The 22,672-nt window shown below is 49.3% G+C and overlaps 2 protein-coding genes across 5 annotated transcripts in view; one reads left to right on the top strand and one right to left on the bottom strand.

The window, feature by feature from the left end:
* Window positions 1-5,990: 5,990 nt before the first annotated feature.
* LOC149350321 (peptide methionine sulfoxide reductase-like) overlaps window positions 5,991-22,672 on the bottom strand; it is a 34,081-nt gene continuing 17,399 nt past the window's right edge. For 2 of the 4 annotated variants that reach the window (XM_089579330.1, XM_089579327.1), the window contains exons 2-5: window positions 14,440-14,615; window positions 12,001-12,027; window positions 7,649-7,903; window positions 5,991-6,340 (exon numbers count right to left, since the gene is read on the bottom strand). In XM_089579330.1, coding sequence (XP_089435456.1) covers window positions 6,115-6,340; window positions 7,649-7,903; window positions 12,001-12,027; window positions 14,440-14,615 — 684 coding nt within the window. In that variant the 3' untranslated portion in view covers window positions 5,991-6,114. Of the gene's footprint in view, window positions 6,341-7,648; window positions 7,904-12,000; window positions 12,028-14,439; window positions 14,616-16,887; window positions 16,927-22,672 lie in introns of those variants that run through there. The other 2 variants (XM_089579329.1, XM_089579328.1) reach the window with 2 other exon arrangements.
* Window positions 19,165-22,672, top strand: part of LOC149350320 (mitochondrial inner membrane scaffold 2-like) — a 34,578-nt gene continuing 31,070 nt past the window's right edge. The window contains exon 1 of the mRNA XM_089579333.1: window positions 19,165-19,303. The gene's annotated coding sequence lies outside the window, so the exon portion shown is untranslated. The remainder of the gene's footprint in view (window positions 19,304-22,672) is intronic.

Genomic DNA, 22,672 nt, shown 5'->3' with positions numbered 1-22,672 from the left:
ACAGCCGTGTGGCTAACGTTGTCAAAGGCCCCTTTGATGTCGAGGGCCATAACCACGTTCTCGCCTACGCTCGCCACGTTCTCGCCTACGCCTACGTTCAAAAGAAAAAAAAAAAACTACGAAAATTTTGGTGTCACTACGCCTTTAAGGTTGTAGTTATCGCGTGCCTTCTGCCATACTTTTCACATTGCATTACGGGTTGCAGGATTCCGGAAGTCAGCTTCTCTGCAAAGCGATCAATGATTTCTCTACACAACCCCAAGGAGGAGTACACACCCGCTTGTTTCTCTGACGGCACCCCATTAAAGGAGCTGTGAAAAAGGGCCCCAACAAAGATGTGATATGCCTAGGATGCTAAAGGACGCAGCGTCACAAATATCCTCCAGCAAAATTTTTTTTTATGCGTTTTGTGGAAGCTGAGTTATTTGTAATCAAAATTTGAATATCCGCGTCTTCGCGTCCTCTCGTCACTTTTTGCGCGCTGAAACGCCGGTCCGCCGGCTCCACGCACTCGGCCCCTCTGCCGGCCGCCGACACGTGCGGGAATTCCCCAGGGGGCGGAGCCAGCGCCTCCTAAACTGGTTTGGAGTTGACGAAGCTGGCACGGCGAACCAATGCTAGCAGTCCGCTGCTGACGTAACGACGCGCGGATTCGGGCGAAAGCTCGGCACCGCTGGCCGCCCCGAGGCGCGGAAGCGGGAGTTCTTGAAATTGTATTGCAAATTATCGGCTCGCTTTTGAGGTCTTGTACGCAGCATGAACGCTCGGTGGCCTGTACTCCACATAATGCAAGCATTTTATAGCCAACTTCAAACGCCCTTTTCAGGGACCCTTTAATTCGCAACGATTTTTTTTAAATTTCTGTCATCGTTGTCAATTGCTAGTCCTACGCGACGCATCAAGGACACAAAAAATTAAAAATGACTACCGCCTCTCCTCATTACCCCCCCCCCCCCTTCCGGAAATTTAGACACTGCCCTTAATTTCAATTCCTATGGAAACCCCTGATATCACAAACTCCACCGTGGCGGCACGGCTCGTCCGGCAGGCCCATCCTCTGGCCGCTTCTTGTCGCCCACATCCGGCACATCGAGGGGACACGTGGCTCTTTCACCGTCAGCAGCTACATCGTGGCCTTCAAAAGGGCGCCGGAAAAGTAGAACTAATAGAGACTTTTAGAAGAGGGTGATTCTATCGGTTAGGGGCACAGTTGAATAGCGGGGGGCCTGTGCGTGGGCTCTTCCCTCCATTTATTGTCCTGCTCATGCGCACTGGCCCCCCGCTAATCCCCTATGCCCCCAACCTATAGCGTCATCTTATTACGTAAGCTGAAAAATAAAGTTCGTTCTTTCTCTCTCTTTATTGCAAGCCTTATGCCCTGCATGCCCATGACGAGCAGCAGCTGGCACAGCTGAGCATCTCCCCTCTCGACTGGCATGCGCAACGTGTTCCACCTGCCAAGCAGTAACTCGGCAGAGCCAAAGTCCGCTGTATTATGCAGGATTCACACGAGGGAGAAATCCACCCCTCTCGAACGAGTTGTGTACACGTCACCAAAACCTGACGCCTTCGGGTGCCGGCGCGGGTGCGCCAGGCTGCACCGCCTTAGCGGATGTGAGGTGCTTTGCTGCCGGAAAAGTAGAACTAACAGAGGCCTTTAGAAGAGGGTGATTCCATCGGTTAGGGGCACAGTTGAATAGCGGGGGGCCTGTGTGTGGGCTCTTCCCTCCATTTATTGTCCTGCTCATGCGCACTGGCCCCCCGCTAATCCCCTATGCCCCCAACCTATAGCGTCATCCTATTCTAAAAGTCCCTAATGGATCAGATGGTCTGTAAACAGGACCACGAAGCCATAAACGCGAAAACTAGACTGCAAAGTAGGAGAGCGGCACACGTGCTCATTCATTCATTCATTCATTCATTCATTCATTCATTCATTCATCGACCTTTATTGAAAAGGATGGCCCAAGACCTAAGGAGCCAGCCTAAGTACTCCGAAATGAAGTCCGGCAGGGCACTGAGCTTGCGCTTGGCGTCGCCTCTGGGGTGCCGTGGGCCGCCCAGTGGCTCGCCATGCCGAGGTAGCTTCAGATGAGGTGACGGAAACTGGCGTTGCAGTCAGCAAGGCAAATTGGGGCAGCCGGTCCTGGTTCGCCGCCATCGACTAGGGATGTCCGGTGTGCACGCTATACCGGCTCTCGCCTTGTGGGCGAGTACCTGGGCCGAGCGAGGGAGGTCAGAAGGGATAGGAAGTGTAAATTCGGGGACAGGGCCTCGCAACAGATCCCTCCGCTCGTTTAATGCTGAGGTGGGAAAGCGGCCGCTGAAGCGCAGCTGGCGGAAGACCGCCGGCGCTGCTTTGACGTGAGCCCTTCCAACTCGGCACTTGCGATCCCCCTTCCACCAACGTTACTAGACTGTCATGTGGGCGCTGCCGAGAGATGGCGCCACGGTATGTCCTCGCGCCGCATGCGCAGAGTGGCTGCTTGGAAAAGTGCTCACCGTGGCTGGGATTAGTTTCATACATGCGCCGATTAACGCAGGATTTTAATCTGGGTGTGTTGGCCGAGGATACCATTGCAAGGGAAGACATATCCAGGGTCTTCAGAGGCTCGAGTGGTGCGTGACGAGGAATCAGCGGTTGGCAGCGATTATGTTTGGTTTGGATTATGGGGTTTAAAGGGCCTGTGACCACCCCCTTGTCGCAAACACTCTCTACCTCTCTTTCAGCGAGCCTCCTCTCCTTCCATTCCCTCCTCGAAATTTTTCTCTCCCGCTCCTCGTCGAGTAGGCTCGGCAAGGCAAAATCACCCCTTCGTTCTCCGATGTAAGCGGGAGGCGTAGTGTCTGTGGAGTGCGTCACATATCTACGTCATGGCCCCGCCTTCAATAGAATTCTTTTCTTGGTTTTTGCTGCTGGGTTTGTTGGAGGGGGGGGGGGGCGCTGCGGGTTTCCTAACACCCTCTCTGTTTTGCTCTTTGGGTCTCCTCGCGGTGTTTCGCCGCGTTTTTTTTTATTTGTCCTTCCTCTCCCCAGTCGCTGTTTTTTTTCTGTTTGAAGCTTTTTTTTTCACCTTCGCCACTCCATTCCCTGCCCTTCCTAGTTGGGGGTGCAACAAAACTGCTCGACCCCTGTTACCGGCCTGTATTCGTCCCTCGCTAGACTTGTTAGCGAGCGCATCCTTTCATACATCTGTTTGTCATTCCCAGTTAGCGAGCCACGTTTTCATTTTTTTAGGCCTTGCCACCGTTTCACGAGCGGAGGGGCGGAAGTCGGTTGTGTTCGAAACACACGGCGAAGTGCGGACCCGGCAACCGCCCGTTTGCTTTTCTTCATGTGTGTTTGTGTTGTGTGTGTTTGTGTCTTTTCTCCGTTCCGAAGCCCATGTCGTTCATTGGAGTCGAGGCGTACGCAAGATGCATGAAGGATAAGCGGTGTGTGTGCGGAGCGGTCAAGTGGGCGAGCGAGGGAAAGGCTCTGCTGCACTAGTAATTAAAACCTTGTTCTGGGGGGCTTGCATAGAAGAAAAAAAACTGAGAAGGGAGCGCGCACGCAGAGCGTCTCGTGACGTGATCACGGCGGGGGGAGGGGGGGGGCGAACCAACTCCCTCAGTTTTACTATTTTTTACTTTTTATGGCTAGGGTTCAAGGCTGTCGCCGCACGCTCCCTCCGCAGTTTCTTTTTTCTTTTGTTTCTTCATGCGGGTTTGTAGGCATGAGCCAGAACAGAAGGCGCTGCGGAAAGCGTTGTGCAGACGACGCGACGCCAAGGCTACGCCCAACCTTCTCCCGTCAGTCAGAACGATGCACCAATGGAGTGCCTTTAACGAAAGTAACCCCCCATGACGTCAACGGGGTTCAGAGTAGTGGGCCGGGCCCGTTTTTGAAGGAAGGAAAGAACGAGCGGGCTTTGATTTGAATTTTCGCAGCTTTTCGGGGCGCGCATGGCTCTAGTATTTTGCAGAGGTTATCTTCGATGCCTCATCTATGCAGGGGGCTTGTTTTTCAAAAATGTCCGGACCCTGGTCAGTGGCCCTTTAAAGGGCCCGTGCCCACCCCAGCGCAGCAGACACTCTCTACCTCTCTTTGAGCGAGCCTCCTCTCCTTCCATTCCCTCCTCGAAATTCTTCTCTCCCGCTCCTCGTCGAGTAGGCTCGGCAAGGCAAAATCACCCCTTCCTTCTCCGGTGTAAGCCGGAGGCGTGGTGTCTGTGGAGTGCGTCAAAGGGCGACGTCATGGCCCGCCTTCAATAGAATTCTTTTCTTGGTTTTTGCATTTTCTCCGCACACTGAACGATCGAGAGGCGCGATCGGCTCGACCACCTAGACTTGTTAGCGAGCGCATCCTTTCATACATCTGTTTGTCATTCCCAGTTAACGAGCCACCTTTTCATATTCTTTTAGGCCTCCCCACCGTTTCACGAGCGGAGGGGCGGAAGTCGGTTGTGTTCGAAACACACGGCGAAGCGCGGACCCGGCAACCGCCCGTTTGCTTTTCTCCATGCGTGTTTGTGTCTTTTCTCCGCTCCAAAGCATATGTCATTCATTGGAGTCAAGGCGTACGCAGGATGCACGAAAGATAAGCGGTGTGTGTGCGGAGCGGTCAAGTGGGCGAGCGAGGGAAAGGCTCTGCTGCACTAGTAATTAAAACCTTGTTTTGGGGGGCTTGCATAGAAGAAAAAAATCTGAGAAGGGAGCGCGTACGCAGAGCGTCTCGTGAGGTGATCACGGCGGGGGGAGGGGGGGGGCGAACCAACTCCCAACTCCCTCAGTTTTACTATTTTTTACTTTTTATGGCAAGGGTTCAAGGCTGTCGCCGCACGCTCCCTCCGCAGTTTTTTTTTTTTGTTCCTTCATGCGGGTTTGTAGGCATGAGCCAGAACAGAAGGCGCTGCGGAAAGCGTTGTGCAGACGACGCGACGCCAAGGCTACGCCCAACCTTCTCCCGTCAGTCAGAACGATGCACCAATGGAGTGCCTTTAGCGAAAGTAGCCCCCCTTGACGTCAGCGGGGTTCAGAGTAGTGGGCCGGGCCCGTTTTTGTTGAAGGAAAGAACGAGCGGGCTTTGATTTGAATTTTCGCAGCTTTTCGGGGCGCGCATGGCTCTAGTATTTTGCAGAGGTTATCTTCGATGCCTCATCTATGCAGTGGGCTTGTTTTTCAAAAATGTCCGGACCCTGGGCAGTAAGGTACGCCGTAGTGGAAGGCTCCGGATATTTTCGACGGGACTCAACCATTTCGCCTCCATAAAAACTCGAAACGCGACCGCCGCGGTCACGATTGAACCCGCGTCTTTCGGGTCAGTAACCAAGCACCATAACCACTGAGCCACCGCGGTGGCTGGTCTGGTGTCATTATGACGCTGGACTATACTGGAAAGTGAGCGGTGCACCGCGTCGAAGTTACAGGCTGTGGACCGTGCGTCTAGTGACTCTGCGGCCTTGAATCGCACATGCTTGCGGTCAGCTGTGCACGCGATTAACCCTGTAATACGCAGGAAATGCAAACACCGTACAAAAGTTGAGCTTCCAGAATTGCATCGTTAAGGGGCTTCTACATGACAGAATTACCTGTAAGAAAAATCAGGGACATTTATTAACAAAAGCGTGATAACCACACAATTAAAATGAGCAAACTTCTGAATGTTTAGAGAGTAAAATTGCGCGCACGCACTCAAACACGTGCAGTACATAAATTTGGAAAAATCACAATAAAATTTCGGTTTAAGGGTTATAATGAACTTATAACAGGCTTCCTACATCTCTCGTAGTCGTCACAAAATTTTATATGGTAAATACTGTGAATATCTTGCAGCATAACTTAAGAGCATGAGCGAAAACTATAGTTATATTATAGTCTGGACGTGATACGCCAGTCATTACAGGGTTATAACTCCACTCTGCCCGTATATTGAGTGCACCATTTTACAACTTCGCGAAAGCACACGCGCAGTACGCTTTGGGTATTGGCGGAAACTGAAAACGTTTGCGTTTCGCTTGGGGAAAAAGAATTTATTGACCAGAAGACAAGAGTGGCTGGAGCTTCAGTGGCGGACACCAATGGGAGTAACGGCGCTTTCCCCAGCGCGCGTGGCCGGGCTCGGCGTGGTGTGGCTCAGCGGGCGCCGCCCCTGCGGATGAGCGTGCGCACGGCGTTGATCTGGTCGGCCGAGAGGCCCAGCCGGCCGCTCTCGGCGTCGAAGGCAGCCAGGGTGCCGAAGCCGCCCACGTAGCCGTTGAGTCTCGTCGCCACGTGGCTCCGAGCCACGTCCTTCATGCCCGACTGGACCAGGCTCGTGTACAGCGCCGTCTTACGCTGCAGCCGGAACTTCTGGTGGGACCTGCGCGCAGCACGCGGTCCGCTGCACTTGCTGACCGACGACATTGCACATTGCCCCTACTACGGAAGTCGCCGTTCGAGGCGACCGAACAACACGGTGCTCGCACACTGCACAGCACCATGGCGCAGAATTGATTGTGAAACCCTTCGGAATGGGTACTTGTGACTTTTGTATCCATAAGAAGCCTCGTACAATCGCACTACGCCGTACATCCGCGGCCTGTTACGAATGTGCTGGACAGGACCCAGCCATACCGGCCGTATTGTCAGAAGTGCAGTATGCGCGAGCACAGGTAACCAATCCCTGCAGGAAAAAGGCGGTATCTTCAAGTATGTTGCCGAGATTGCGGGTGCATTTCAGTACTCTGAATAAGCAGATTCCATAAGGAACGTGAACTGTTGAAAGTATACTCTATTAGAGTCCGGGTTGCACCTACGAGTTATTTGCTTTTTATAATTATGCAGATCCGGAGCACTGTATGCAAGCGCCTGGACACCCTGCACACGTCATCTGCATGCAGTATAGGGTGTTCTTGGGGACTGTGTTTTTAACAAAATTTTGGCTGTGTTCGCGCGCCTATCCCTTCCGTTCTCTTCTACATCCCATACATTTTCTTTTTCGCTGGTTCCGGCCATCCAAGCTAATGTGCCTTCCCTCTCCCTGCTGTTTGCCTCCATGCGAAGGCCGGAACCGAAGGCCGGACTCCGGCCATCTTCTCAAGAGGTGTGCAAGTCGTTCTGACGATTTCCATCAAATGCGTATACCGAGACCAAACCAGGGCGCTGAGCCTCCTGTATTACCGTCCCCACGAATGGGAATTTAAATCTCTCATTCCTTCGCCTCAGTCGTATCGTCGCTGCATTTCTGGGCGCCTTTTGGTGTCAAGAACCTGCAGCCTGTCAATTTTACGACGAAGCGAGCGAACAAGCTTTGGCCCGAGCGCATCCTCGCCACATTCCGAATGCGCGGCGTCGTAAAAATAACAGGCGGTAGATTCTTGACATCAGAAGACGCTTTGGAATGTTGCGAGGCAAGAAAGGAGAGAGCCTTCTAGGCGCTGCGCAAGGACGCTAATATAGAGGCTCTACGCCGTGCATTGCTCGCACGTTTGATAAAAATTCTTGAAAGAGGCAGCCGCAAGTTCGCAGCTGTTGCCGGCTTTAGCAGGGTTCTCAGCTAAGAATCGTGCTTGAGCTGTGCGAGAATCTGCGACGTTTTGTGTCTGAGGGCCCCAGGAGTCAAGCGTGCGCAGCGGGAGCAGTGGCGAACACTCGTGCACGCTAGAGACACGGCAGCGGTCCGACTTACTCTTCAGCTGTATAGAACTGCTCCAGCTTGAGGATTTTGGTGACGATGGGATTTCGGAAGTTCTTGCGGTGCTCCTCGAGTGAATGCTTCGCCTCAGTTTCCTGAACATCGTCGTGGCAGAAAATGGCTGACATGTACTCCTTGGTGCCTCGCTGCCTGGTCGGATCGTGGTTTGCCCAGAACAGTTTGAGCAGCTCCTTGAAGTTGGTCTCCCGAGGATCGTACTCGACGCGCGTCACCTCGGTGTGATCACCCCTGCGAATGACACACAAGCGTAGGCGGAATTTCGTATATTCATATTTGGCTCGAATAGCGAATATTTCGGCCCTTTTGTTGCTTTTATTTTTTCGAGAACTCGGGGGGGGGGGTTATAATCGGGCGATAATTTTCTAGTTCAAAGGCGGGTTAAAATCGGGCTACTGAGGAAAATTTCTATCACCCAGGTTTTTATGGGTCCTTTCGGCCATAAAGGCAATTTGCAAAAAGTCTCGTTTTTTTTCGGGACACAGAATTCTCAATTTTTAAAATCAATATTTCACAATAAATATGGAAACGGCATGTTGCGCTGAGTAACTTGTTACCAAATCCATTTTTTCTCTTCATCTTGTACAGTTATTTCGTCGCGTACACAAGCAATCTTCTACGCAGAACTTCCGCGTGCTTCCAAGACTTGCCCGCCTTGTACATACGAAAACAGTCATTCAGCGTCACAGCCACATTTTTAAGCGCGCAGGAGCCATGGAACAGGACGTCGATCGTTAGCCTGGATAGCGCTTGATACAATGACGCCGAACTTGTGTTCTGGCATTTCACTTCTATAAATTTACAGACGAACTTGTCATCAAATTAAGCCACCAACAGGCGTTAAAATAGGTTTAAGGTCAAAAGATCAACGAAAAAATTGTCCTGGAATAAGCACAGGATATCCGTTAAATTTCGTCCGGTGTCTTCAGCTTTTTCACTGAAAAATACGTTCGCTGGAAGGCGGACGGATTTTCGGGTGGAAATCGGGCTCAACCTGACCTTGAAGAAATCTGTCGTTGTGCAATAATTAGGTAAAATCGGGTTTAACCAGAAAACGAAGGGCCCTACGTAATTTTAACTGATCTAGACAGGCATCAGTCGCGTTCTGCACCCTCTCCCCATTCTGGCATCTTTGTCTGCACACACGATTCCGACGTAAGAGGGAGGTCACTGGTTCGACCCCCCGTCAAGTTTTATGCATGGCGTCCACGTAACGAGAGCCAAGAGTTTAAAAAAATCGATACGTGTGTTGCGAAAATTAAACTGAACTCTAAGAGTACTGCTCACAGTCGTCTCGAGCAAGCGGTAGTAGTTTTACTTCATACTGCTTTAATTATTACAATTTTAACCCGCAGGGGATACGGGAAAAGTTTCTATTGAAAAGTTTTAGACCTAAAAAAAACCTCGATCAATTTGTTTTCTGAAAAGGTTGCTTTCTTTTGAACGTTGCTCATTTCCAGATTTCAGTGAAACGCGCGGAACTCCAGAGGCGCAAGCCCTACGTAATTCCAACCGATCCAAACAGGCATCAGTCACGTTCTTTAATGTGGCATCATGCATTCGACAACTCGCGCGGAACTCCAGAGGCGCAAGCCCTACGTAATTCCAACCGATCCAAACAGGCATCAGTCACGTTCTTTAATGTGGCATCATGCATTCGACAACTCGCGCGGAACTCCAGAGGCGCAAGCCCTACGTAATTCCAACCGATCCAAACAGGCATCAGTCACGTTCTTTAATGTGGCATCATGCATTCGACAACTCGCGCGGAACTCCAGAGGCGCAAGCCCTACGTAATTCCAACCGATCCAAACAGGCATCAGTCACGTTCTTTAATGTGGCATCATGCAATTCCCGCAAGAGTTTTTTTTTCCTCCATGCCTGAAACCCCCACCCCTCTCACCCCAATCCCCTCCTTCCGGAGTGATAGGCGAGGAGGCCCGGCATCCTCTCCATACGAACCAGCTCGTGGCGCATCGTGCGTGCTAAGGGCACATAAAAAGAGCGTTTCAAGGCGAAGGCTCTTCTGAAGGCATGCTCCTTCTACAGACATTCTAAATACCACGAGCTCAGCGAAGAGCACTTTCGCGACGTAGCTACCATTATCACTCTACGCCCACTTTGTGCGTGCCTGTGTGCGCGTGTGCGCACGCACGTGTGTTTTGCGGGTGCATTACAACTGTCTCGTTGGAAGTTTTTCGCGTATTTGTAGGCGTACAAAGGTAGATTAAGTTTAACAGATCAACTAGGTGATTAAGTAAAAATGCTCTTCCTTGCTCTTGGAAACCGCCAACGATGATGATTGTTTCATTTGTATTTTTTTTTATTCCTCGCTCACGTTTCGTGGGTCTCTGTGTATCGATGCGCTAAACGTGAAATGAGACAGCGCCATTGTATAGCCATCAGGCCATTGTATCACACTGCTTCGTCCATAGCCTGCAGCTGCTATCGTGCGTACAATCCCAGAATGGTGGCTACAGATCGGATATCCCTGAGTGAAGTAGTACGTCCGGTGATGAATGATAGTGCGGTCATTGCCTGCATGCAGCGCAGAAAGACTGATGATTACAAAGGTTTCGAGTATTTGCGCGGCAATTTCCCCCAGGTTCAACCATGCAGATGAAATATGAACCCCTTTGTACTGCTGTATGATTTTCAAAAAAAAAAAAAAATCTCTCTGCGTCCCAATGCAGAACTCACGCGCGCGAGGCATGAAGGAAGCAGCGCGATCGTTCTGCGAGTTTGCAGCACTCCATGGTGTTCCACATGACGACGACGCGCATGGCATTCTTAGAAATACCCGGAGAAGTCAGAAGGGGTTCCTGGCACATCTGCGTGGTCCAGACCAAGTAAATGATGATGATGATTTGATTTTAATGGCGCGAGGGAAGCGGGGCCAAAGAGCGCAGTGTCTGACATGTTTTTTAGCCGGCAAGATGTTGGGTCAAAAACCTCACTTTCCCAAGCATATCACCCGAGCTCAAGCCGAGCACCAAGCCAGGGGAAAGCTTGTACCCATTCGACAACCGGTGGGTACCCGACGGCACTGGAGATCGAACCCTGCACCTTCCGCATACGAGGCGTGAAGTTGTCACACAGGTGTTTGAAACCAGCGTGCTTGCAACATTCCAAACAGCCCATGTTTTTTGTTCCATGCGTGCACAATAGGATGGCTATCGCTGCCACTGTAAGTATTGTATGCCTATTAACGTCTTTCAGGACCAATGCCAGACTTCTTGGGCGTGTGTTGTACGCATACAGCTAGATGCTCACAGCACATTAAGGATCACTGCCGATGTTTATTCCTCTGCGGGCGAAACAGCACGGGGGTAGAGCGAACCTCGCTGTAAGCGTTTGGTTTGAACCTGCGAGCTCAGGTTGGTCAGCCAGGCGCTCTTTATTATTCTGAACACAGAGCAGAGTGCGAGCGAAACCTCCGTGAAAACTACTGAGTATTTCCCCAGGTGTGAAATAACCTTTCGATGCGTTTAGTACGTGTCGGCAGGGCTCTAAAATAAGTCAGTTTGTTACTCGGCCTGCCCAAACACATGCACGCACGCGCGCGGGTCAACAGAAACCCGTAAGTGCCGTGACGAACACATAGTACATACATCCGTGTACGAAAAGGCACTCAATTTACGAAAGCTATTTGGTTTTTCACGGTGGCCGTGAGGTGGAAACACTTTTATCACTTTCACTTTTAGCGAAGCATGTTGGTTTAAATGCCGTTAGAGCAGAATAAAGTTTGCATACCGAAAATGCCTCGAAAAAGCTGAATTTTCTCGGAGCACAGGCGTGCACCCCACAATTGGGAGCTGCAGTCAGAACCTGCGTCGGCGACCACTTAAGTTCCCCTTTTAGCTGCCGGTGGCATATGTCTAAATGTGAGAGAAAATCCACTCCTACAACGACTGCTATATGAGGTACTTTTCCAGGGAATAATGGCTGTGCATAACAGAAAACGAAAACTCTGTGACGAAGCCGAGTGGTATTATGGTGATTACCCGCCATAGTGGCAGAGACAGGGAAATGGTTTATCGAGGACGCGGCCAAAATTGTGAAGAAATCGGCGTATACGTCGACTTAGAAAGCTAGACAGAGGTGACTGACACTTTGTCTTTGAGACAAACACCGATGGCGCAGTGGCAAAGGGTACCTCGCTTCTGGTTTTCAGAACCGTGGGCTCGATTCCTGAGACCGATTACAGCATTTCAACTGGATGAAGACATTCTGAAGTATCGCATAGCCTCCTAAAGGTTCAGAATCTCTCCGCGTACGAAACTGTAAAACGCCGTGCCAGGAAAAAAAAAATCTGCATGAACGCTTACTCGTCCTCCTCTTCTTCCGCGGGGGTCCTGCATTGTGGCAGACAACAGAGAAACACATTACCGGTCTCAGTAATACCACGACAGCACTAGCCACATATTACTACGCCGCAGCCACATGTTCAGAGAAGAAGAGGAGGACTAAAGTAGCTGTGCCTCGTGTAGCACATCAAGCAAGGTGGCTGTTGGTAAATGCAGCGCAGTTACTGGCTGGTACGGTTGAGATTTATACCGCAGCTTGTCTCAAACACGCAAACACAGCAGCAGCTTGGCACAGTCGAAAGGTTTCACTTGCTAGCTATATCTCACTAGCTTTCTCGAGTGACCGCCTCTTTATCAGCTGCGAACGCAAATATGTAGGCCTACTTCAAATTGCTTCGTATTTAACTAAAGAAAGCCCCTCCAGAATTGTGTGCGACATCTGTGTGCATAATGGACGTTCCTGACGAATGGAGTGAATAGACTAAGTTTTTGTATAAAAACTTAGCCTACATTCATTCACGCTTCGTGTGACGCATGAGGTATGACACCATCCAGGGTTTCTCCAGAAATTGAAATTAGGGGGGTCTAAATATCTAAGAGGGGGGGTAGGAGAGAGGGAGTGTAGAGGAGGAGCGATAGTCATGCATTTTTAATTTTTCATTTGTGTCATTGCTGTCTCAGTTAGGACTAGCAACGTTTATGACTCCAACACAGGTGAAATTGCGAGCAATTACGCCACTTTAGACACGGACTGAAGTCGTATTTATGAACGGGCAAAACTAAATAACAAGAACTACATAAAACGTGTCGAGAAACTACGCTGCAGTTCAGGTTATAAGCGTTTTAATGAAACCTAGCTGTTCAACCCCACTCGAGTAACGCAGACATAGAAAAAGCTGTAAAACACGCGCACCTGTGGACTAGGCATAACAGATCAACTCAATAATTAAACAAACTTCAGGAAGTCGAACCCATGCTCAGCACTGTACACATGAGCAGTAGGTGTATAACGAAGCTTTGATATCAGCCTCGACGATTCGCATGACACTGACATATCTAGATATTAATTTACGGCGGCTACAGACAACAAATTGTTACACAGATACAGGTACTTTGCGCATCCGGACCATTCACTCAACAACTAAACTAGTAAAAGAAATATAAACCAAGACGCCAGCATCTATGTACTTCGTATACTAATAAAAAAAATTACACCGCCACAAATATACGTGCGCATTCTCAGCCACATTCCGAACAGTTACATCCGCCATGGAGTTGCATGGGAAAAGATTGTTACGAACTAAGGGAGCGCCTTCAGAAAACAAGAAGGCGTGTACACCCCCCTCCCCCCCCCCCCATCACTAATTTGCTGCATGGTGCCTATATGACCACGCGCAGGTCGCTTTCCTCGTCATATTGTCACCGGTGGCGGACATCGGAAGATAGCTATGTCTTGTTAACTAGCAAGTTGGCTATCTAAAACGTAATAGTTAAATTTTTAGCTATTAGGTTTAGGCGCCTGACTGTACACAGACTTCTAGCTCGTTGTTAGAAATAGTCGTATCAGTTAAATAAAACTTGTTGCTGGTCTATACGGTCATACTTCAATAGGCAGTAGCGCCTTGTCCCGTGTTCCTTCCTTGCGCTCGTCTTGTGTTGCTTGAACTTATCACCTAGCAGTGTTAGTTTTTATAATTCCGAAAATGCAATCCTCGTAAGAGCATGCAGAGCAGGAAATTCTCGCTCTTCGAACGACAACGTCCCTGCAAAAAAAAAAAAAAGCGCGGAACACGCGCGCTGCCGGGTGATGTGCCCTTGTAGGAGTGGCTGCGTGTGCTTTTGCCAGCCGGCTGTGGTTTTCCACGCCCGGAGGGCCAACAGTCCTCACGATGAAGCGCCAACGATGATCGCAGTTTCGAAAATCGTAAAATTATGGTTACTGTAATGACGCGCTACAAAATCTCCAATTACAGTGAAGCGCCCCACTGTAATAGCCCGAAAGGTATACTATTAGATCTTAGTTAACCAGCTAATCGTCTCCGCTATTCCTGACGTCCTTCACCGATGACAATACGCGATGCCCACAGAAACGCTTTTTCAAATAATAATAATAATAATAATAATAATAATAATAATAATAATAATAATACATTTTCATTATTACTAACAGCTTTCAGTCAAACATCCTGTATAATGTTCTCTCCCATGAAGGGTTCCCAAGGTAACGGATTTGCTTGTTGTTCCTATTGTATCCTCGCAGCCATAGATTCCTCGCGGGCGAGGGGAAATTAGTTCTCACTAAAGCCCCTCAAACGAGGGGCTTTAGTTGTCACTTCTTCGAAGGTGCCAGGGAGTGCAAAGAGAGTCTGAATGCAGCGAACTCGTTGGCCTGGGAACTCTTAAGGGCGGTACATGCCACCTAGGCGTTGGGCACAGAGCAGAACACACGAGCCCACTCACAGTGAGCGGTAGGTGGTGGACTCTTTCTTGGAGGCTGAGGCGAACCCGACGGTAGTCCGCAGCACCCCCTTGGCGGCGCCGAACATCGCCTCGGGTGCCCAGAAGCAGCCCATGCCGAATGTGGCCTTCTCGAACGGCACATCGGGCTCGTACAGACGCTTCGACGATGGTTGAATCTGCGGCAGCGGACGTCGCAGTCGAGAAGTAAACGAGTTGGACAACATTTGTTTGATCGTCAGTTTTTAAAGACAGCACCCCACACAGGCATCCTGTAAATCACTGAACAGGCTTATCTGTAGTCATTGAAAACGAACTAGAGAAATGAATTTTAAGCGCCCAGAAGGCGATAAGGTTGAATTACCTACCAAATCCAGCTACCTGAAGTTCAGGCCATTGGCAGTTTACGTAAATAGCTTTACACGCATGCCGTTATTTGCAGTAAGTTAAAGGACGATCAATGGGAATGGAATAACTGCTCGAGTAATCTTGTGTGCAAAGAAATTATGACGTCACTGCGTTCAATACAGAGATAGAGACACACTGATGAGCGATAAACTGGGCGTTTTCGCACAGTTACATCAAACTGAAGTATTTTTCGTGGGAGTTGACGAGGAGGAGCTGTGGGAGGGTTAGGCTATTAGTGACACAGCGGTCGACTCGGTTATTAGCACAAGCTTCCATGGCATACCCGTCGCCAGTCGGTGCACCGTCGCGTGTTACGCCCAAATAGCCGTTAGCAAATGTAAAGCCCCTCTACAACCAGCCCCACTTCCGGCAACCACATTAAGGTGCACTTGTGTATGAACAATCTTGCTGACTGTTTATTCTTCACGAGGTAATCTACCTCCTAAATATGACAAACAGCAAACAACACGAACAACGTTTTCATGCAGGCTATAAATGCAGTTCAAAACGGAAGAAAGGGTGTTTAGCTTACGGGTGCGCAGTAATTATTTATGCCATTGGTACCACTTGATTGTTTTAGTGCATAGAATAGCTGCCGATGAAAAACCGAGCCACCTTTCGTCAAAGATGGCGTTTGTTTCTGGGCGTCTTTTTCCTGCCTACGTGTCGCCGGTATTTTTTCCTTTTGTAAACATTGCTACAGCTCAAGAACGCAGTGGCAGGTGCCCCTCGAAGGAGGCTCTCCGGCCAATGACGCTGGCGTCTACTCCCTTGCACCTGCCACGACCGCTAGCAGGCGCAAAGCGACTGACCGGGACGGCATGACGATAGGCCTCCTCTGAGCGGCATTTGCTGCTGCGTACGGGAAAGGGCAGGGGCAGTACGTACCGTTGCAGCAAGCAGATCGCTCCCGACATTCAGCACAGTAATTGATACGTTGTCAACTATTAAGCTGCATCATTTTTGTCTTTCTCGCGATCTGTTCGTGAACGCCTTATCGGTTCATATCGTCAAGCGGTAGCGTTTTATTTTCATTAATGCAACATATAGAAGACGTCCGTTGTACCTAGCGGTTATTAAAGGGCGTGCTCGTGTACATGCTCCGGAGAGCGAAGTAATTTCGTCTATAATTCACCGGTCATTAATATTGATCGCATAGGAGCTACAGCGTCGTTAACAGCAACAACAAAAATTGCTGCTTTAATTGAAACGCCGTACGTATTTTGTACAAATCGCATGATACTCCAGAGTTTACACCCTGCATGCCCAGCTTTCTTGGACATCAGGAACTAATGTCATCGGTTGGCCACCAATAGCGAACACCGCGCACCTCAATGGTGATATTTTAAACGTGACATTTTTAGAAAACTAGGGAGTCTGGGGAGTTTCTGCTCGAACATGACGATTATAATGGCTGGCCCTCCTCCTCGCTGCGAAATGTGGCCCATAAAATGCTTCCTGCGATCACACAAAATGTTCCCTACTGCCATAGAAAATCATTGGGATGTGCCGAAAATTATAAATTCCTGCGGTGATTTTGAGTTCAGAGCCATTTTGAGCGTAGTGGCAGCCGTGCAAGCTAGAAGCGTTTGTACAGAGTTTTGTTTTCACGTTATCAAGCAATAGACCGCTCGGAACGGTGCTCTGTAAGATGCAGGTCGAAGCTCATAAGTTTAGTACGAAATTTTACAATCTGATCAGGCTTTGCGCTAAGTGACACTAACAAGTCGTTAGCTGAAGTTGATTTCATTAAATCCACAAAAAATAAAGAGAAACTGCGGTCTGCGTGCATCATGTACTTGCTATTGTTCTGACGTCCCTATATACTGCGGTCTGCACGAAATGGAAGTAATTATTAAAATTAAGTTTGACTAAGTTTTGCGGCAGCTGTTAAATCAGAACAATTTTTAGGCGCTAAAATATGCGTGAAATGCGACTGCCGTGCCGTGACAAGAAGGAACTAAATCACTGCGCCTCTAGGAAACAAAAACAAACTGATATATCTTAGGGAAGTCGCTAAAGATGGTAACCGGTATTACTTACTGCCCCCGAGCCGCTCCCCATTTTCGGTACCGCGGAAATCGCCGCTCAGATTATGACATCACCGATCAGATCACTTGTTGCTTCCGTGACAAGGCGTCGTAATGTTACCTGCATGCTAAAACATTTTTTTTTGCGTAAGTACTCGTTACCAGTAAGCACATCTAACAGCAATCTATACGAAAAGTTGATCTGCTTCGGCTTTTGTTTTCCAATGCATGAGAAAGCATTACAAGTCCCATTACGAGAAAAGCCGCGCACGCGCGCGTGCGTGGGTGCGTGCGTGTATGTGTGCGTGTGTGTAGATGGTACAGAGAATCAATCCAAGCGATGTCAAGAAAAATATGGTTACGTCATCAAGCGGCCGTATGACGCACGCTGAAAGCCGAGCACCGCCACTTTAGACAATCCTGTACTATCAGGAAGAAATGAAACGCGAACAAGACAACACAGCCACGAAGAGCAAAGTGAGGAGCTTTTATCCACGGAAAGTTCAATACTTACCGATGGCAATTTCACTTCGAAAGCGCAAGGTCCCTTTTTCGGAAGTGCTATCAACCTTGCCTGCAAATACTCCCTAGGAGCTAATATGCTGCTGTTTTTGTGTTGCCACCTCAGATTTCTTGTTCGCGTTTCATTCGTTGCTGGTAGTACATGTCCTACCTCCATGTGCATGGCGCCAGTTGTCCGAACATTCGTATCGAAACTGTGATGCAACCGTTCGTCGTACAGCATTTCGAGTGGTGTCATATGCGCGTGGACACCACCCGGAAAGCTGTACGACTCTGTGGTTTTCATAAATTCGTAAAAAATAACTTTAATGCATGTGCAATTATTACGCGTAAACAATGCACCCAGAGACGACAATGCTTTCGCATATCCACACGTAAGCAGCCTTAAGTGTCTCTGCCGAATTTTGTATGCCTTCTCCTTCTAGGTTCTGCGCCCGGGTGCGTTAGCGCTATATTTTGTGCGTCTGCAATGTCGGCGCAAACTTTTTCATACAGGCTCATGTAATGTTAACTTTCTCACGTGGGCCATGTGGGCTAAGCTTTATTTTCAAATTCTATCCTACCATAGAGCATAAATAAGAGAGGCAGGCTGGGTCGGCTCCATATTTCCTTGTAGCGTGAGTGCGTGCCTCGACGAAGGACTATCCAGCCATAGCATCTATCTAGGCATCCATTTTTATGGCTAAGTAGAACACAAGCTCCCCTCTTGGGAGGTATGTGGAAAAAGCTAGCGATGTGGACGAGGGCAGGCGATGCTGATTGGAACCCGGGGTCGTTTCAGATATGCCACACCTCTTGCATCTGTTGCAACTATTATTCTGAATAATTATTATTCTGCCTTAAGCACCCTGCCTAAAAATGTTTGCTTTGAGGTGACCCTTTTTTATGCGTTAATTCTGTGTCTTTGAATGAGAAAAAAAATTTCTGGCACCCGCAAAAAACTTTCCCTGGCTCAAAACTATAGTTTTGTAACGTCGGCCGTCATTTCATCATCATTGTTTTCCCCAAAACTCACATATTTTACCGGCTAGTGTTTTGCGGAAGCTTCATATTGTCCTATTGTCTATTCAATTGGCCAGGTATGTTCTGTCATACCTTTCCCTCTCTCTCTGATAGAGATACGGTTCGCATCGGTTTTTGCGATAATAATCGGTGGGAAGTTGTGTGTGCACCCAGCGTCGGTGTCAATCGATGCAGTGTCCTTTTGTTGTTGCAAAAATGTTTTATCACACGCAGGTTCGGGGCCGTACTGGTTAAACAAGGGAAAACAGCGCAAATACACAGGCGCGGGTTTCGTGACGGGAACGTAGAGCTCGGTATCGTACACAAAAGAAATTGTGGAAGTCATAACGTAATTACTTGGGGTTTTTCATTTGATCGTTTGTTTGGCTGGGCGATGACCCGAGTCGCTGAGCACGCTTGGTATTGCCACCTCCGGTGTTTTATACTCCATTGTGTTAGGGGAGGATGAAAGGAGAGAGGGGAGCGCCACGCACACGCCGTCGCTCCCTCTGCTTGGTATTCAAAGCGCGCTATCAACACGTCACCGTTTAAAGTCACCGAGGAGGCATTGTTCCCGGGAGAGAAGCCGAACAAAAGCCAATACAGCTGCGATATTCTGCGTCCGACGCCCGCGCAAAACGGAACAGCTTGGCCGCGCGGCTATCTTCCTCAGCTGGGGGCCGCGCGCATTCGGCGTATAATCAGTGCTGGTCGCGATCGCGCTGAGGGGGCCAGCGAGATTAGATCAGCCCCCATCAGCAACCACGTTTCTTTTGTTCGCGATGCGGACGACGCGGGGCTTTTCGCGCGCGTTGCGTTGGGCAAAGCAGACGCGAAGGTGACAGCTCGAGTGCTCTGCTCGCAAACAGCTGCATGCCGACGACTCGAGAGCAGAAGGTCAGAAGGTGCGTACACATGCAACTCTGTCTCCCGGCGCGTGGCACCAGGCAGTATACGGGCGGCCAACTGCTAGGCTGCTGAATGCGCGCCTTCCCGCGACAGTCCACGTTGAACGTGCGTTACACTGAGCGTAGAAACGCCGTACATGCAGGGACGAGCCAGCGTCGCGAATATTCGGCGACCCGCCCAGTGCCGCTCAGTAGCCGGCTCTGACATCAGTTGTTTTGACTTCGAATCGACGTGGAAGTGTTGTCTAGAGATCATATGTATGTACCGTAGCGGAAAACAATTAACCCCGAGAGCACCAGGTGCAGGTCAAGGAATTACGAAATACTCGTCCGTATGCTGCTATCCTCGGCCACAGAGACTGCCGAAGAGTGTCTAAGAACAGTTACCTCGGCAGTTCTTGCCGCCTGTTTGCTGAACGCTGTATTCTTCCCGCAGTCAGAGCCAACAGCATGGATGAGCTCAAAACTAAACTGTGTATTGAAACCCCCGAGAGGGGTCATTAAGCTATACTCATCCAAACAGCAGTTTGCTTATTATTGAACCTGACAGATTATGACGCTGCACTTATAAGTTCAAAAGTTCAAACTGAATGCAGCCACAGGTTTAGTTCCTTGACTAAATGAGTGGAGAAAAACGAAAGTATAGACAGAAGCGTTCATTTCCTGCGCACGTTCTACCGTCATGTGCAAGTCCTTCGCTTTACTTCAGCCCCCTTGCGCTATACGGCTGTCATTAGAGCGTTAAGAAATCTCTCCTTGCATATGAGGTGTGCCCGTCTGCAGTCAGCCATTCAATGACATAGCAACTATAAAAAGTCGTACAGTAAGCGGGGAAGACACCTTAATTCTCTTCATATCTTACTCATTCAAGCCTCTCACCCAATGTTGTGGAATTTTAGTCGATGGTGCCGTGCTGCATCCTACTAAAAATATAGCTGAGCACAGAGTCCTTGAGGTGTGGTATGCTCAGAGCCCTTCGTTTTCGGGTGCAAGCCGGTTTTACCGTATTCTTGTACCCAGGAGAGATGCGTCTTCGTTTTCTAGCGAATGCATCTTCTAGAGAACGTAGTTTTCCGATGTACAAAGGTAAAGTTAAGAAAATTAGCGGATATCTAGCGCTTATTCAAGAGGCGTGTTTTCAGTTAACTGATCATTTAAACCTCTTTTGCAGCTTAATATTTATGACGCGGCCTAATTTGAGAATAAGTTCAAAAAGCACGTTTTAGAAACGAGACGTCAGGACACTGGTAATGACCAGACGTTTTACTGGTATCATTGTATCAAGCTTTGCCCGCGCTGACGACTACCTGCCTGCTCAGTGATTCCATTGCATTTAAAATGGCCGCTTTGTAGTAATCAGCCTTTTGCTTCGAAAAAAAAGTTATCCGAAAAGAAACCGAGTTATGGAAGCTTTTGCTGAATAATCTATTTGAGCCCGATTTTTGCCCCCTCCGAATCGTGGAAAAAAAAAAAAAACATTAGAAAAACACTTTCCACTCTGCATCACGTCAGTGATCTTTCGTAAGAGTCATCGTAACCAGCTGAGTTAAAGGGGAGGAGAAATGTTTCATACTGAGCGTTTCTTGTGTATCTTGCGTCACACGCATCGCCCCGAGGAAACGCGACACAAAACAAGAGACATAAATGCCTTCGTTTTGTTCCATTAACACGTTCACTGCGACAGCGATTTTCGCGACCGTAATCCCTGTGCTTCGTGGCCACCGTTGGGCCACTCTTAAATTTTCAGGGGTGCGACGTGACCCACCAATGAGCCTCCGGCGAAGTCAACTTTCCAAGAGATGGCAATAGCAACCTGCTATGTGTGTTTTTCGCTGGCTCTTTGAAAAATCTGAGCTCTCCCACGGTTTCATAGCGCCACTCAGTATTCGTGCCGTACAGCAGGAATACACGGCGTGACCCACGACGCAGTGAGCGTGTTAAAGTTCGCCAGACAACCTAAGCATCTGCAGCGGCGCTGATGTCAGACGCTAACGGTAGTAATCCGCTTCGGGTGCACGGGAAGCCTGGCGCTGCTAATGCACGCAAAAGGCGCTCTCTCATGCTTTCCTCGGTATCCGTACACTGACGCACTTTTCGGCGTCATCGAACTCGCGTGCTGCATGACGGCCATCGACGTCCGGGAGGCACGAATCGCTGCACGGTTGAGCGACTGGGAGAAATTTCGTTTTAGAGCGAAAGCTATGCTCTTCGCACAGCTCCCAAGGTCAAGTTTGGTGCGCGTTTGACCTTGAGCCGGCGGAGCGGAGGTGTGGCAAGTGACGTCATACCACATGATTCGATATGGAGAGGCGCCACAGCTGCGCTCGCTCCGAGCATCGCCGGTCGCTCAGTCTTGTCATGGATGAGGCGCGCGCCGGACTGACTCAAGCGCCAAACCATGCTTACCAGAGCTTTCGCTCGTATCACTAGGTTTAACAAGCACTAACCCTCAATAGTTTTTTTACGATAAGGCCTCAAAACGCAAGGTTGACGCGGTAACGGTGCGGCAGGAGTCCCTACTTATCTCTTTATAGCTCCAATGTTTTAGGGGAATCCCCCAAGGTGTAGTATCGGCTTTATTTGACAAGCTTTTCCGCGGCTCTATTGAGAAAAGAAGAGGAACGATAAAGCCTCAAAGCGCAAGGTCGACGCGGTAACAGTGCGGCAGGAGTCCCTACTTATCTCTTTATAGCTCCAATGTTTTAGGGGAATCCCCCAAGGTGTAGTATCGGCTTTATTTGACAAGCTTTTCCGCGGCTCTATTGAGAAAAGAAGAGGAACGATAAAGCCTCAAAGCGCAAGGTCGACGCGGTAACAGTGCGGCAGGAGTCCCTACTTATCTCTTTATAGCTCCAATGTTTTAGGGGAATCCCCCAAGGTGTAGTATCGGCTTTATTTGACAAGCTTTTCCGCGGCTCTATTGAGAAAAGAAGAGGAACGATAAAGCCTCAAAGCGCAAGGTCGACGCGGTAACAGTGCGGCAGGAGTCCCTACTTATCTCTTTATAGCTCCAATGTTTTAGGGGAATCCCCCAAGGTGTAGTATCGGCTTTATTTGACAAGCTTTTCCGCGGCTCTATTGAGAAAAGAAGAGGAACGATAAAGCCTCAAAGCGCAAGGTCGACGCGGTAACAGTGCGGCAGGAGTCCCTACTTATCTCTTTATAGCTCCAATGTTTTAGGGGAATCCCCCAAGGTGTAGTATCGGCTTTATTTGACAAGCTTTTCCGCGGCTCTATTGAGAAAAGAAGAGGAACGATAAAGCCTCAAAGCGCAAGGTCGACGCGGTAACAGTGCGGCAGGAGTCCCTACTTATCTCTTTATAGCTCCAATGTTTTAGGGGAATCCCCCAAGGTGTAGTATCGGCT

The sequence above is a fragment of the Amblyomma mixtum genome, chromosome 3 (genome assembly GCF_055824585.1).
Source record: "Amblyomma mixtum isolate Tamu chromosome 3, ASM5582458v1, whole genome shotgun sequence".
Classification (NCBI taxonomy): Eukaryota; Metazoa; Arthropoda; class Arachnida; order Ixodida; family Ixodidae; genus Amblyomma; species Amblyomma mixtum.
Note: the sequence above shows the minus strand (reverse complement) of the source record. Positions and strands in the feature narration are given on the sequence as shown.